Source organism: Panthera pardus, unplaced genomic scaffold (assembly GCF_024362965.1).
Source record: "Panthera pardus isolate Hobbes unplaced genomic scaffold, ASM2436296v1 HiC_scaffold_11, whole genome shotgun sequence".
NCBI lineage: Eukaryota > Metazoa > Chordata > Mammalia > Carnivora > Felidae > Panthera > Panthera pardus.
Window position 1 is genome coordinate 94,139,202 of NW_026526666.1, and position 15,284 is coordinate 94,154,485.

The 15,284-nt window shown below is 58.6% G+C and overlaps 1 protein-coding gene across 1 annotated transcript in view; it reads right to left on the reverse strand.

Moving 5' to 3' along the window:
* Nucleotides 1-15,284, reverse strand: part of ARHGEF10L (Rho guanine nucleotide exchange factor 10 like) — a 141,674-nt gene that overhangs the window by 105,115 nt on the left and 21,275 nt on the right. Inside the window, 1 exon segment of the mRNA XM_053898907.1 lies at nt 2,506-2,585. Coding sequence (XP_053754882.1) covers nt 2,506-2,542 — 37 coding nt within the window. The 5' untranslated portion in view covers nt 2,543-2,585.

Here is a 15,284-nt window from a genome sequence, read left to right on the forward strand (position 1 = left end):
CTCTCTCTGCCCCTCCCTGGCTTACACACACTCTCTCTCTCTCTCTCTCTCCCTCTCTCTCTCTCTCTCTCTCTCTCTCTCTCTCGGTGCCCTTGGCCCCTGCCCACTTGAATCTGCCTGAGAGGCGGCAGGGATACCATGTGCATGACCAGTGTCACAGGGTGACTAGGTGACTAGGGTGTCACAGCCAGACCACTGGGCTCCAACCCCAGCTCTCCTAGATGCTGCCTGAGCATCAGGTCATTTTATCCGTACAGGCGGCGGCTTCCTGACCCATAAGGAGGACAGTGACAGTGACTACCTCACAGGCGAGCAGAGGGGGCGGGGTGAGGACGGGAGGGCGGAATGAACTGACACACGTAAAGCACCCGGTGTGAGGTACGTGCTCACTGACATTAGCTATTCTGATAATAATGGTCCCACTCATTGTCCTGTGTCATTGCATCCTTACCATTATCTTCGTTGTTGTTATTATTATTATTATTATTATTATTATTATTATTCAGTCAGAGCCCAGCCCCAGGCCCTAAGGGAGATGGGCAGGCCTTCCCAATCACAGGCCTGGCCCGCTGAGCCACCGGCCCACAGGCTGTATGCAGGGACATCCGTCAATACAGTCACGCCTGCATCCCGAGGACTGTTCCCAGCAGCCCCTGGGCCAATAAGACGGGACCCCTCACGTCAAGGAGCTCACTGCAGGTGAGGCGGGCAGGCAAATATGGCAAGAGATGGCCATAGCACACAAGGGACTGAGCCAGTGCCCAGTGACAGCAGAGGGGGGCTCAGGCTGGCTGGGGCTGCCCCTTCACAGGGCCTTGCAGGACGAGTGAAGGTCCCACAGGCTCGTATCGAGCTGGTGCTCCAGAGGCTGAGGCCACGGCCGGAGCGGGGAACGAACGGCCCGTGAGCCAGTGGGGGCGCAGATGCGGGCGAGGAGGAGGGCAGCGACGGGACACTGCAGAGGTGTTTCGGGGGATTTGAGTTTCATTTAGTAAGACAACAGGACGTTCTCAGAGAAGAGCCTGTCTCCACCAGGTGGCACTGGCCCGAGTTTCAGATGCAGCCAGAACAAGGAAATGCCGGTCAAATGTTTGCTAAATGGGACCGAATGGGTTTAATCGTAAAATCATTGTGTTCCTCATTGTTGCTGGGCAGGAGAAAGGGTGCAAAATGCCCACGGCAGCAGGAGGCAGGGCAGGGGGCATCCTGGGATCAAAGCCACTGTTGGGCATCAGAAGATGCCCTGGTCCCCACAGCCCTGTTCCCATGCTCCTGAGACCCAAGGCAACCAGACGTGGCTCCTTATCAGAAGGAAAAATCAGAAGGCCCCTCCCTGGATAATGAGAGCTGAACTGAGCCCTTCCCACCCATCCCGACAGGTGGCAGGACCAGAACCGGCCACATATGCCTTTGATGTTCCTGGACGCACTCCCGTCCTCAGGAGAGCCAACCCCGGTAAGGCTGGGGGAGGCAGGACGCCTGAGCAGCCACCCTGCACCGTGAAGGTGGGTTCACTGTGCTGGTCCCCACCCTTCGGAGAAGAACACGAGGGCTCAGGGAGGAAGGGACCTCTCCTTGGTCTCGGCCCGGGGTTCAGAGCCCGGCACACTTGGCCTTGCCCCGCAACACCCCATGGTGATAATAGCTTCTATTCATTGAGCGATTGATTACCACACACCCGGGCTTTACATATATTTAAACCTTGCAACAGCACAGGAGAGGGTGTCATTACCAACCCCACGTTTCCGGCTGATGAAACAGCCACGGAGTCACCAAGTCGTTCAGCCAAGCCCACGGTGTCAGTGACAGGGCTGGGCTGGTGAAAAAAGCCCTCAGGCGGGACCTCTCTGCTATCTGCGTCCCCCAAAGGAGGATGAACGGACAGGAATCTGGGCCCAGTGGGACAAGGGTGTCCAGCTCCTCCAGGGTTCTGGATTCTGCCTACGGTGTCCGAGGCCCCACTGCCAGGCTTTGCCAGATAAACTACAGGACATCGAACTGGATCTCAGATTAACGACAAATAATTTGTTAGCATAAGCATGGATTTTTCTTCTTCTTCTTCTTCTTCTTTTCGATAACTCTGGTGACCCTGCCGCTGCTAGACGACCTGACCTCGGGACCTTGGCAGATGGAGGCGGGCGGCCCCAACGCCTTCCCCTCCAACCTGGGGTCGCTGCCCTCAACTCATAAGCCTCACTCCCCTCCGCCCCCCAAGCACACGACACGGCTGCAGTCACGTCTAAGGGTTGCGGCCTTCAAAGTTTAAAGTCTCCGGGGCATCTTAGGTAAAGACTCAAGCCTCGTCTGGAGCCTACTCTGTGTGACAAGGAAATTATGATTTCCCTGTTGCAGGCGAGGAAACTGAGGCACAGGGGTGAAGTCACTTGCCCAAGAGCGCACAGCCAACCACCAGCAGGGCAGGATTCACGCCCAGGGCCGGTGGCCCTCAGCCAGCCCCGGGGCCCGTTCAGAGGGGGGTCGGGCGGGAAGCCTGGGGTACCTTACCTATGGCAGCCTGTGGAGGAGGGTTGGAGGAAGCCATCAGACAAGGTCCCGCTCAAACCAGCACCGTCCCAGCCGCTCGCCTGTGGGGGAAAAAAAGGCCAGAAATCTAATTAGCTGGCGTTTAAGGGCAAAGTTTCGTCAACAGAAAGGGGTCACTGGCTCACGGCCGGGTGCTCCAGCCCGCCAGCTCTCCGGCTCCTTCCCCAGCGGCTCCGGGAGCACAGGACAGCCCCAGAAAGGGCCCAGCCCCCACCCACCATAAATCATTAACCCAGAACACCAGCAGCTGCAGAGCCGTAACCCCATCTTCCCAGAAAACCCTGGCCACCCCAGACCAGAGACCCGGGGCAGCCCAGTGGGTCCGGCTAGACAACCCCTCTCATCCCTTCTGGCTTGCAGGCAAACTCCAGCCCTAGAGGCCAGGATCACACTCAGGCCCCTGTGTTCCAGAAGCTGGATCGTGCCTGCACGGTCATGGATGTGACTGGACACTTCCTCCTCCCGCTGCCCACTGACCACAGCTCCCTGGAGGCCGGCCCCTCGCACCAGCCCCGCCTGCAGCCCCACTGAAGGCCGTTCACTCTTTCTTTGTCTCTCCCCGTCCTGCCCCACAGGGTTGGCCAGCTGGCGAGGGGCCACTGGCCTTGGCACATGGGCGTAAGGGAAGTAAAAGGCTGCAGAGAGGCAGATGGCCAGAGACAGGGGTAGAATCCCAAATGCTTGGAGCCGGGAGCGCAACCTCAAAGCGGGGGCTCTGCTGGGCTTCCCGGGCCCTGCAGCCAACCTTGCAAGAAGTCCCGCGGTGAGAGAAAGAGCTCTCCCCGCTCCCCACCGGCACTCCCCCGATTCCGAGCTAAGGGCTGTCCTTCTAGACCTTTCTGTAGAGGACAGAATCAGTCCTGGAGGGAAAGCACGAGCCCTCCAACCCAATCAGCCCCTGCCACAAACTGGCTGTGTGCCTGTTTTCTTCCTCTCCCGTCCTAAAGCCTTTATTTTCATTAACTGCCTTCCTAAATAAACATAGGACACATGTAAATAGCAATTAATTGATAACAGCAAACATTCCCATGGTGCCTGCTACGTCTCAGATGCTATTCTAAGCACTTTACAAATATTAACATCTGTTAACCCAAACTATGAGAAAAACGAAGCCCAGAGTGGTTAAGTAAGTTGCCCAGCATCACACATGTACTAAGCGCCAGAGCCGGGGTTTGAACCCAGGCCATAGACCACCCCCCCCACCCCAGCCCCGGTCCACACTCATTAAGTAGCCACCACACTCTAATGCCTCTCGAAACCCAAGCAGTATAAAGGGTGCACAGCAAAAAGTAAGTCTCCCTTCCCCCAGCCACCCCCGCCCCCCCCCAAAGTGACCCGCCCCCCCCCAAAGTGGCCGCTGTCCTTAGGAGTCCCTCTAAATGTCCCATGTGTGTGCCAGCTTATACCTGTCCCGTATATGCATCTTGTTTCATGCGGGAGGGAGCCCGCCGCACCCACTGTGCTGTACCCGCCTTTTTTTAAAGCTTAAGAAGCTTGGGGGCGCCTGGGTGGCTCAGTCGGTTAAGCATCCGACTTCAGCTCAGGCCGTGATCTCGCGGTTCGTGGGTTCGAGCCCCGCGTCGGGCTCTGTGCGGACGGCTCGGAGCCTGGAGCCTGCTTTGGATTCTGTGTCTCCCTCTCTCTCTGCCCCTCCCCTGCTCGTGCTCTGTCTCTGTCTCTCTCTCTCTTTCTCAAAAATAAACATTAAAAAAATTTTTTTAGTGAGTAAAAATAAATATAGAAAAGCTTATGAAGCTTGGCAACCATTTCAGAACGGTACAGACATCAGTCTCCCTCTGCTTAATGGCCACAGAGTTTGGGGATTTTTTTTTTTTTGGATAGATCATAATCGATGGGATCTCTATCGTTGGACACTGAGGTGTTCCCGGGGTTTGGGCATCATGAACAACACGGCCTCCATATGGAGGGGCTTGTGGAAATGGACGTGAACCCACAGGGCACCTGCCAGGTCGAGGAGGAGAACGGCAGTTTCCATTTCGGTTGAATGCAAACTGCTCTCCACCAAGTGGGTAGCTGTGCCTTCTAACCACGCGCTCAAGACTGTCCGGACTAAAATTTTATCCTCAGCAAAGGGTTTGGGGAAAGGACCTCAAATGTCTGCAAATTCCCTTGCGACTCAAGAGATCAAACAACAGCCAGAGAACCTTCCTCATGCAGGTCCGTCCTTCCGGAGCAGGGAGACTGACGCCCATTTCACAGGAGGACAAAGGGAGGCTCTAACCCAGGCTCTTGTGCAAACTGCGGCTTAAATATGATTTTTTTCATGTCGCAGAAACCCAGGGTCATTTCCCTCCAGGCCAGAAAGCCCCCTGTCCTCCCTTTTCCCCTCACCCTCAGGGTTGATTCACACCCTGCCCTCCTCCCTGAGCCCCAGGCCTTCCCCAGGAAGGGAGGGAGACACCAGCATTTATGGAGCCTGAAGCTTCATCTGCATGATTGTGTTTACAGATGAGGAAACCAAGGCACAGAGAAGCGGGGATCTGCCTGAGGTCACAGAGGCAAGGGAACGGGTGACAACACCGGGGTTCAATGGGGGCCTTGGCCCCTAGCCGTCCTCTCCCTCCTTGAACCACAAGGAGTGGTGGTTCTTGAACCCCAGACTTCGAGCCTGGAATCTGGGGGGGTGTCTGCTATAGGTTAATCTGATGGGGGGGGGGGCACCTGCTACAGGCTAACCTGGGGGGGCACTTGCTATAAACTAATCTAGGGGCACCTGCTACAGGATAATCTGGGGGGGCACTTGCTACAGGATAATCTGGGGGGCACTTGCTATAAACTAATCTGGGGGGGGGGGCGTCTGCTACAGGCTAATCTGGGGGTGAGGCACCTGCTACAGGCAAGGACCCGGACCCGCAGCCCCATGCACACCCATAGCCTGTGGCCATTGGCACACATGCGCCCCTTGTCTCAGAAGGGTGCATGTATGTGAAGGAGCAGCCATTGCCACCACTAGAGACCCTCATGGAACAACAGTTAGGAAGAAGTTCAGGCTACCTGACTGGGTCCCGCCACTCAGTAGCCATGACACGTTGGATGAGTCCCTTAGCCCCCATCTCAGGGCCTCATTTACTCATCTGCAAAATGGGGACTAAAAAATAGCCAGCTCACCAGGTTATTAAGACAATTAAGAGTAAATTCGAGGGCACCTGGGTGGCTCACTGGGTTAAGTGTCCGACTCTTGATCTCGGCTCAGGTCATGATCTCAGGGCTCATGAGTTCAAGTCCCACGTTGGGCTCTGCGTTGACGGTATAGAGCCTGCCCGGGATTCTGTCTCTCCTTCTCTCTGCCCCTCACCTGCTTACCTGCTTGAGCTCTCGCTCTCGCTCTCAAAATAAATAAATAAACTTTAAAAAAAAAAAAGAGTAACTTCATGTAAAGCTCTTGGAAGGGTCCCTGGGGGACACTGGTAGATGGCTCTCATTAACACACATAACAGGCTGTGGTGAGCACAGCTCTACCTTGGGAGCTGGGGACCCAGGCCAGAGTCTCACCTCCACTGGCAGGTGAGCTGAGCCTCAGTATCCTTATCTGTAAAATGGGGTCCCACTGCCTGCCCCACGGGACTCCCAGCAGCATACACGAGGTCAACCACAAAACCCTGGGAGGCCCAGTCGGCACCAAGATGCCCATCCTCGAAGCTGTCACCACCAAAAAGGGAGACAGCAAACGGGACCCTGTGTCCGGATTCTATACCCCCGGAGTGTCAGGGCCCCTGGGGGAGGCCCACAGAAGGACTTCGCACTAGGGGAGTCTGGGGCAACTGGATCTACCTGCAGGCTGGGCTCGGGTCCTTCCTCAGCCTCTCGGAGGCTTGGGCTGCCCTTTTATAAAGTGGGCAAGACCGCCCCTATCCAGACTATCTCCCGGGCTCCTACGAGCAAGGAGCCAGGCTGTGGGAATGAACTCGCTAAGCAAACAGGTCGAGTGGCTTGGCTATTTCCTTTTCTTCTTCTTCTTTTTTTTTTTTTAAGTCTTCCTCGAGCTATGCGTGGTCTGGGAGCTCTCAAGGGGGCCGGGGGGGGGGGGGGAGCCTGAGCCAGAAGAAATATGTCGTGATGACCCCGACACGAGTCTCTCTCTGAAAAGGGCTCCAGAACCTTCTTGCCATGACAGTCTCTGGCAAAAGGGGCAGTCCAGCTGGTGGAAGAGAGCCGGCGGGGAACCGCAAGCGGCCCAGAGGAGTAGAGGACTGTGCTTGAAAAGTGCACGGAGGAAAAGGCCCACGAGGAAACCCAGGCAGGTAGTTAGGATGTTTTCGGTTCGGGTGAGTGTTAAAATAAGGAAAAACAAAAATAAACACTCCCGTTTCTAAAAAAAAAAAAAAAAAAGAAGATCAAGGCAAAAAAAATATCCTAGCAGGTCAGAACCAGAACCAGAAAGCACAGACACTGACCACGACCTTGCTCTGGCTTTTCAGATGTGGAAACCGCGTCACGCAGGGAAGGGGCCCTGTGCGGCAGCACTCCTGTGCCGCAGGGACAGAGACACAAGGGCCACGGTTAAAAGGGTGAGATCCGGTGTCAGCTCTGAGTTCCAGTCCCCTGGCTCTGCTGCTTCCCCGCAGCGCAGCTGACGCCTTCCTCACGAGGACCTGCCACGTACGGGTCCTGCATCAGTGAGACGAGACGCGCAGAGCAAGCTCTCTGGAAACGCCGGTCGCTGCTATCCCTGTCGCGTTCACTGTGCTGAGCTCGGCAGGTGGGTCCTAGACTTCTTCCTCTTGGGGGGGGGGGGGGTCATCTCTTTAGAAACACCTGTCAAGACTGGACAGGCGGGCAGGCCCCCTCAACAGTGCCGTTTCCCACTACAGGGTGCAGAATGGCTAGCCGGGGGCTGTGCGACAGAGAGAGGAGCCGAGGAGGAAGCCCCAGCTCTTGGGCGGCAGGGGGACCCGGCAGGGTGAGCCCATGACGGGGACCACCCAAGAGCAGCCAGCATGAGCACCTCCCTCCACCGGCAGCCGCCCTGCTCACCAGAGCAGGTACCTTCCGGGTCTAATTTAATCAAAGAGCTTATCACTTCCTCCTTCCCTCTAGAGTTCAAGGTCCATCCGGCCCTGAGGCCCGGAAGGAGACCGTCCTCCAGCCTGCACCCACCTCCCCCTCATTAGCTCGTGAGGCTCACCCCAGTCGGAGCCACCTCCCACCCCCAATACCTGAGCGGCCCGATCCCTCTTTCCTACAGCAGGCCTGGAGAAGACCCCTGGAGGGGCTCCGCAAAGTCAGGGAGGCTGCACAGGCTGGGCCAGGCGTTTGAGGACAGGGGACGCTGGCCTCTGGGGAGAGAGGCCAGAGGACAGGGGAAGGGAGAGTGGCAGGGGGTCCAGAGAGGCAGGAAGTCAGTCCCAGAAGCTGGGGAAGCAGCAGATGCTAGCATATCCAACTCCGGCGGCCTTGCTCCGCGACGGGGACCCGCCACCCAGTTTTGCTTGGAGGGAAACAAGAAAAACGTTCTAGCCCCCCCAGCCATCTCAAACCTGGTCTCGGAGGCACCTGTGTCTGTCTCCTGGAAGCCAGGAGAAACGTGTGGGACAGGCCAGCAAGGCCAGGCGCTTGGGCCGGGCAGGACCAAGGCTTCTCCACGCAACTGCACCCTTCCAGAGGTTTCTGTGACTTTTGGCCTTTTGTCAGTTATACACTTGGCTGACCTGCCCCGACCCTCAGCTGCCACAGTGACCAATTCCACAACACATACCCTCAGGCTCTTCCTTTCGCCTCCAGAATGAAGTCCAGGACCCAAGCGAGGCCCTCAGGGACCCACCCCTCACCCTGCTCCATTGACCTCTCTCGGGCCTCAGCAGCTCCCATGCTCAGCCCTCATAAGGGTCGTCAGGCCCCTGTCCCTGCCAACCTGGTTTATACTTCTGGGCCTTTTGCTCAGGCTGTTTACGCCCTCCAGCTAGAACGCCCTCTCACAGCCAGCGAGCAAACTCCTACTTAACCTTCAAAACCCACTGATTTCATGACATGGTTCCCAAGGCTGGTTGTGAAACTCAAAAAAAAAAAAAAAAAAAAAAAAAAAAAATACATGTGTCCCAAGTCCATGATTCTGACAGCTCAGGGATGCAGCCAAGGAAAGTCTAGTCTATTTTCAAAGGGCACAAGTGATTCTGGGACACACACACACACACACCCATTATAACTGTCTCCCTCAGTGGACTGTGACTTCTTGTCATCTCAGTGTCTGGAACACTAGACAACATGCTAGACAACAGCCGCTCAACTGCACCGAACTAAGCCCAGGGGCTGCGAACCCGAGAGCCTGAGAACCTTCACCTGCCTGGGATCTACTCACTGTGGACCCCGTGCGGCCGGCGTGTCCCTGGGCCTGGGGCAGCTGTGGGTGTTGGGCTTCCTGCCGGATGGAAAGAAGGGCATGACCCAGGGGGGAACCTCAGACCCCTCGGGTATCCTCGGCCCTGTCCGGAAAGACCGGAGCCGGGAGGGGGAGGCGGGGATGCCAGCTGGGCAGTGGGGGGGGGGGGGGGCCGCAGCTACTGCGGGGAAGCAGGGCGCCCACAGCTCTGCCCTCAGAGCAAGCAGCCACCTGCTGGGGGCTCTGGAGGGAGACATCATCTCCCTGCACCCCTGGAGAGACACGGCGCCTCGTCCAAGAAGACGCCGCAGGAGCCACAGCAAGGGGCACACGTCCGGAACTCAGAGCCCCGGAAAGAGACCTACGGGAAGGAAGGACTCAGATGCTAAAGCTGCTTCTCTCTGGCCGCCAGACCTCAGGAGGTTAATCCTCTGGTGCCTCCTGCCCTTGACTCTCAGGCGCAGGTGTAAACGCCATGGCACCTGATCACGCCGGTGGGTGGGTTCGTGACGCGTGCTAATTCCCTGCCTGGAGTCCCTGCTGCTCTCTGGGGACGGACAGCCGTCCCAAGGACAGACAGCCATCCCACTCTGCAGACTGCTCAACGAAGCCCAGACCGACTGCCCACCAGCCTCCTGGCCCCGTCCTTTTTTATTTTTAAATTCTTTTTTAATGTGTATTTATTTTTGAGAGGCAGAGAGAGACAGAGGAGGAGCAGGGGAGGGGCAAAGAGAAGGAGACACGGACTCTGAAGCGGGCTCCAGGCTCGGAGCTGTCAGCACAGAGCCCGACGCGGGGCGCGAACTCACGAGCAGGGAGACCATGACCCGAGCCCAGGTCAGTCGTTTAACAGACTGAGCCACCCAGGCGTCCCTGACCCTGTCCTTTGTGACCCTCATCACTCTTGAGATCACGAAATGACAGCTGACACGGCTGTGCACCAAGCTGCATGCTGGACATTTGAGTTAATTTCATTCCCCTGACAGATGAGGCCGATGAGGCTGAGGGATGTGTCCCAGGCCACGCAATCCTGAGCAGGGAGTCCCCGGGCTGTGAGCGGGGAGAGCCAAGGCAGACCCCTCAGGCTGGTTCTAAGCAAAATCCCCAGCAAGGAGCAGGAGGCCGGTAACAAGTGAGGGCACTGGGGGGGGGGGGGGGGGGGGGCGCTTCCCTGCCCCTCACAAGCCTCCAAATGCCAGAGGGACAAGGAGGCCTGCTCTCTCACCCACTAGGTGCCAGGCCACTCAATGGGCTTCCCTCGAGGGATGGGGGAGGAAGGCTCTGAGAGGAGCTCCCTCCAGGCTGCGGGCAGGAGCGAGGCTTGGTCAATGGCTGAAGCCTCATACAATGGAGGCTCTGTCCCTGCCCAGAGTAGGCACCCCCAGCCCCCAGCCTTCCTCCCCCGGGGACTTCCTAGGCATGTCCCTGGTCAATGATCCCCAGGCAGGACAGGTGGGGAGAAGCCCCCAGGAGGAGGCCCCTGGGCAGACTCAGCACCCCTCGGGGCAGGGGTTGGGGGGGCGGAATCCCTGGGAGCTGCCGCCTGGGAAATGAGAGCCAAACCAGCCGGGAGCAGCTAGTGGATCATGTATATAAACAGGGCTGCCCCAGGCTGGTCCCCGGTGCCCCCCTCCTCTCTCAGCCCCTAGCGCATTACCTCCTCTGTCTGCAGGAATCCAGCCCAGGCAAGAGGCTCCAGGCTGAAGGACCCGGGGAAAAGCCTCCTACTATGGGCTGAACCGTCCTGCCCTCATCTCCTGTCCTCCTCCCTAGAGGGTCCAGGCCCTTGGCCACGTCCTGGGCGGGCTGTGTGATGGGGCCCCACGGCCCACAGTCTGGAGGCGGGACAGGGGCAGCGTTGACTTTTTGCCTCCCCTTCACCCTTCTGAGCCTCAGTTTCCCCGGAAGCACCACACACACACACACACACACACACACACACACACACACACCCCGCCGGGTAATGTTCGTGCCGGCATGGCTGTAGTCGCTCAGTCTAGAGGCAGGGCATTTCCATGCCAGCAGCAAACCTGAGAGGTGGGCTTCTTTCCCTGTCTTTGAGAGACGGGAAACTGAGGCTCAGATCGGCAAAGCCTTTGCCTGAAGTCAGCGGGGAGCACGAGGCGGGACCAGGAAAGGAAGGTGTGCCTGACTCCACCCAGGTTGACAAAGCTGATGTAGGGGAAGGATGGACTGTCCGGGCTGCAGAAATACCCCAGGCCTCCAGAGAGGCTGGGGGAGCTGGGGCTTCCAGGGAAGGGCCCCTCCATGGGAAATGGGGTGAGCCCGCCGGTGAAAGCGGGGGCGGGGAGGGTCAGGCTCACCTCCAGCAACTTTCCCAGTGACAGTGCCGGTGTTCGCCCATCCCCCACTCAACAAACATTTCACTGGTCACCTACTGCCTGCCAGGGAAGGGGGGGGAGCTGGGGACTGGGGACAAAGGAACAAAGGAGAGGCCCAAGTTCCCGTCCTCAGGCAGCAAACCCCAGGAGGTCTGTACCTGCACCTGCAGGGCAGGAGGCTCCCTGAGCACGGAAGTAGGGGTGCCGAGCCCGCATTTCCCACCAGGCAGTGATCCCACAGAAGCCCAGCGGATTCCAGGCCCACGTTTCATTCCAGATCAGAGCCTGGGGCAGGGGTTCTGGGGTCAGACTGATTGCAATCCTGGCTACAGTACTTGCCAGAACTTGCTTAGCTGCGTATATGCACTACGGGGAGGGGGCATCTCGGGTTAAGATGAGCCACGAACAAGGTAGCAAACGTTGCAACGTGGCGTGGCACGCACAGGAACTCGCCAGAAGGTGCGACTCGTTACCACACGACAGACAGCCCCCAGGAGACTCGGCGCCCGGCTCCCCAAACACCACAGATGGGAGCCGGCCCACGGCTCCGGCCCCCTCCACACCGGCAGCCCGTCTCTCAGCCCCGACCTCCCAGCCCGAGGGGCTGGAGTTGAGGGCGGCGTCCTGGTTCCTGACCTGTACCCAGCGGGCATCCCCCCTCTGGTGCCCGGCATGCCGCCCCCCTCCCTCGGGATGCAGGGGACTGACGTCCCCAAGCAGGGAAGTCGGGGTTCGGTCAGGGAGATGGTTTCACACGGCTGGATTCCAGCAGGGCTGCAGACCGGCCGTGTGCCTCCTGCTTCCCGCCCTTCCGGGAGGAGGGCAGTGGCCCTTCCCCTGGCCTGTCCCACCCCGGGTGCTCACAGACCCACGGGCCTCCCGATGGGGGAACCCCGGCACCCTCCTCATGTCGACCCCGCTTAGACAACAAGACCCTGGACCCTGAGCTGAGGCCAGAAGGGGAGGAACTTGGGGGATGGGGGAGGGAGGGGGGGAGGGAGGGTTTGTGAGGAGGGAGGTGGTCCTTCTGGGGAGAAGATGACACAGCCAGGAGAACCTCAGCTCCTCTCTCCTGGGTCACGCCCCGCCACCATAAAGATGCTGCGCGACCGCCCTTCTTAAAAATTAAAACGCGGGGGGCGCCTGGGTGGCTCAGTCGGTTAAGCGTCCGAGTCTCGATCTCGGCTCAGGTCATGATCTCACAGTTTGTGGGTCTGAACCCCACGTCGGGCTCCGTGCTTGCAGGGAGGGGCCTGCTTGGGATTCCCCCTCCCCTGCCCCTCACCCTCTAAATAAACAAACAGGCACTAAGAGGGGCGCCCGGGGGGCTCCGTCCATTAAATGGCCAACTCTGGATTTCGGCCCAGGTCATGATCTCGCGGGTTTGTTGAGTTCAAGCCCCGCATCGGCCTCTGGGCCGTCCGTGCGGAACCTGCTTAGAATTCTCTCGCGTGCTCCCTGTCTGCGCCTCCCTCACTCGTTTGCTCTCTAAATAAATAAATAAGTTAATTAATTAATTAATTAATTAAACCTCCCTGATCTCCTCCACCCACCACCAGCTTCCCCTGCTCCCCTTGTGCAAGCGTTGCCTGCAACCCCTGTCCGGGACCCGCTCCCTTTCTCTGCGGAACCAGGTGGGTGGGAGGAGGGGTATCTGCCCCCACTGCTCCGAGGTGCCCAAGCCAGTGGAGCCCATCTCTCCCTTCTTGCAACCCTCTCTCTCTGCTCTCCTCCCTCTCCGGGGCTCCTCTCCCAGCCCCCTTTCCTCCCACGGTACCACTGGGCAGGGCAGGAGGGAGGACTTGGACTATTTTTAAAAACTCGCTCCCAAAAAGACCACGTTCTTGTTCTGATGAGTCAGAGGCATGTGACCAGGAGAGGGGACAGGACCCCAGGGCACCAAGGGCCGCCCCCCCCCCTCCCCTCAGCCACTCCAGCAGCCAGGTGCACACCGGCCCTTCCCACGCAGGCAGGTGGGAGACCCTGGAACGCGTGCAGCTTTCCAAGGAAGGGGCAAGCAGCTTCCGGCGTGGCTGCAGGGGCACAGCCCAGCGCTGCGGCATAGGCCGGCAGGCCGTGGACAGTGGGGGAGGCCTCCCTTTCAAAGCCCACTAGAGTCCACTCTGGCTCCAGCCCCTTCCCTTCAGGCCCAAGCTCTGCCTCTCTCGGGGAGCGGGCTGTCTGTTTTGTGCCACAAGAGAAGTCTGGGCAGGAAGAAAAAAAAAACCTTTGCAAACTCAGAGCTAAAAATACTCAGTCCACCCAACCAAGGCAGGGCGAGCTGGCCGGCAGCATCTGAAGCCTCCTGAAACACAAGCCCTACACGAGTCCCAAGGGATCCAGAGGCCTCGGTGACATGGCCCAGGATAGCTCTGGCTGAGCTCTCAAAGCAGCCAGCACTTAGATCCAAACCCCCCCCTCCACCCCACCCCCGTGACAATGTGCCACCTTCCCCAAGCAAGATGCGCATTTCCCAGCGGCTCTCTGTTCTCCCCACCTGCGAGGGCGGGACAGAAATTCAGGTCTTCCTACCAGCCCCACAAGGGGGCAGACCATCCCACGAGTCGGTGGGATCGGCCCCATTTTCCAGACGAGGAAACTGAGGCTGAAGAGAGGGAGAGAGATTTGTCCAAGGTCCAGAAGCTCCAGGATTAGACTGAGGTGTGTCCGGATCTTTCCCCTGGGGCAGGCTGCCTCTCCCGCATCAGGCCAGGGGGTCCATCCCACCCCCTCGCAATCAACTTCACATTTCGGAGAAGGCACTGCCTGGGCCTGGGGGAAGGGGAACAGAGAGGCTGGGCTGGAAGCGGGGGGGGGGGGGGGGGGGGACTCTGGTGGCAGGGAGACTGAGGGGTGATGTCAACCACAAAACGGCTTTGCCCTGAACCCCGGACCCAGGACACTGACCCACACAGGGAGCTGCTTCCAATCACCCGTCCTCCTTCATGGCCAACTTTAACAAGGTCCTAACTGGTGCTCACCAACCCAGTAATGGGGCTCTCAGGAACAGGTAACTGATGCGGCCCACAGCCAGGCCCTACAGAGAAGTCCCCAACTCCCTCCCGTCACTGCTTCTGCCCTTGGCACTGAAAACACACAGGGCGCCCTGAGCGGAGAGCTCACCCCTGCCCCCATCCCGCTCCCAGAGTGGTGGCCCTTGGCCCGTTGGAAAATGGGGGGCCTGCTGCGCTCAGGGCTGCACCTGTTCTAAAGCGGTCTCTGGCCCCGTGGTGGTGGCCGGGGGTCCTCAGGTGCCCCTTTTTGCCACCATCATACCCCAGGTGTTGTTCTGAGGAGAGTTCTGAGGCCACCTCTGTGGCCAAACCTGGCTGGGTTTACCCTCTGTGACGGTAACGTTTATTCTACTGCTCTGTCCCTGGGCTCCTCTTCCGGAGGAGAACCACAAGAATCCCTACCCCGTAGGTTATTGTAAGGATTAAATGAGATAATAGCACATAGAGTGCCTCACTGAGAGCCAGGAACGCAATAGGAGCTCAAGAAATGTTTGCTGGGTGCCCGGGTGGCTCAGTCGGTCGAGCGTCCGACTCCTGATTTCGGCTCAGGTCGTGATCTCTGTGAGATCGAGCCCTGCGTCGGGCTCTGCGCGGACAGCACGGGGCCTGCTTAGGATCCTCTCTCTCCCACCCTCTCTCTCTGTTCCTCCCCTGCGCGCTCTCTATTTCTCTCTCAAAATAAATGAATACAACGTTTTTTAAAACGTGTTTGTTGAATGAATTAATGAACAACTAAGTGCCTCCTTCAACGTGGACCGGTGGTGTCCCAGGTCCCGCGGTTAAGTGGGGGGGGGGGGGGTGGCCTCTCCTGCGGTGCCTGACCATGCCACACCCCCCACTGGGTGCCCAGTGTCGTGTCCGGGGACCGCCAGCAGCTTGCCTGACCCTGAGGCTGACCCTCGGCTATACAAGCTCCCCAAAGCCTCCATCCATCTCATGCCGCTTTCAAAGTGAAGGTTCCAGGAAAGGGGGTCACAGTCAGGAAAGGGAAGGATCCCAAAGCCAGACAGCAACGCTAAGTTCCCTTAGTTGGTGCGAAACACGGAA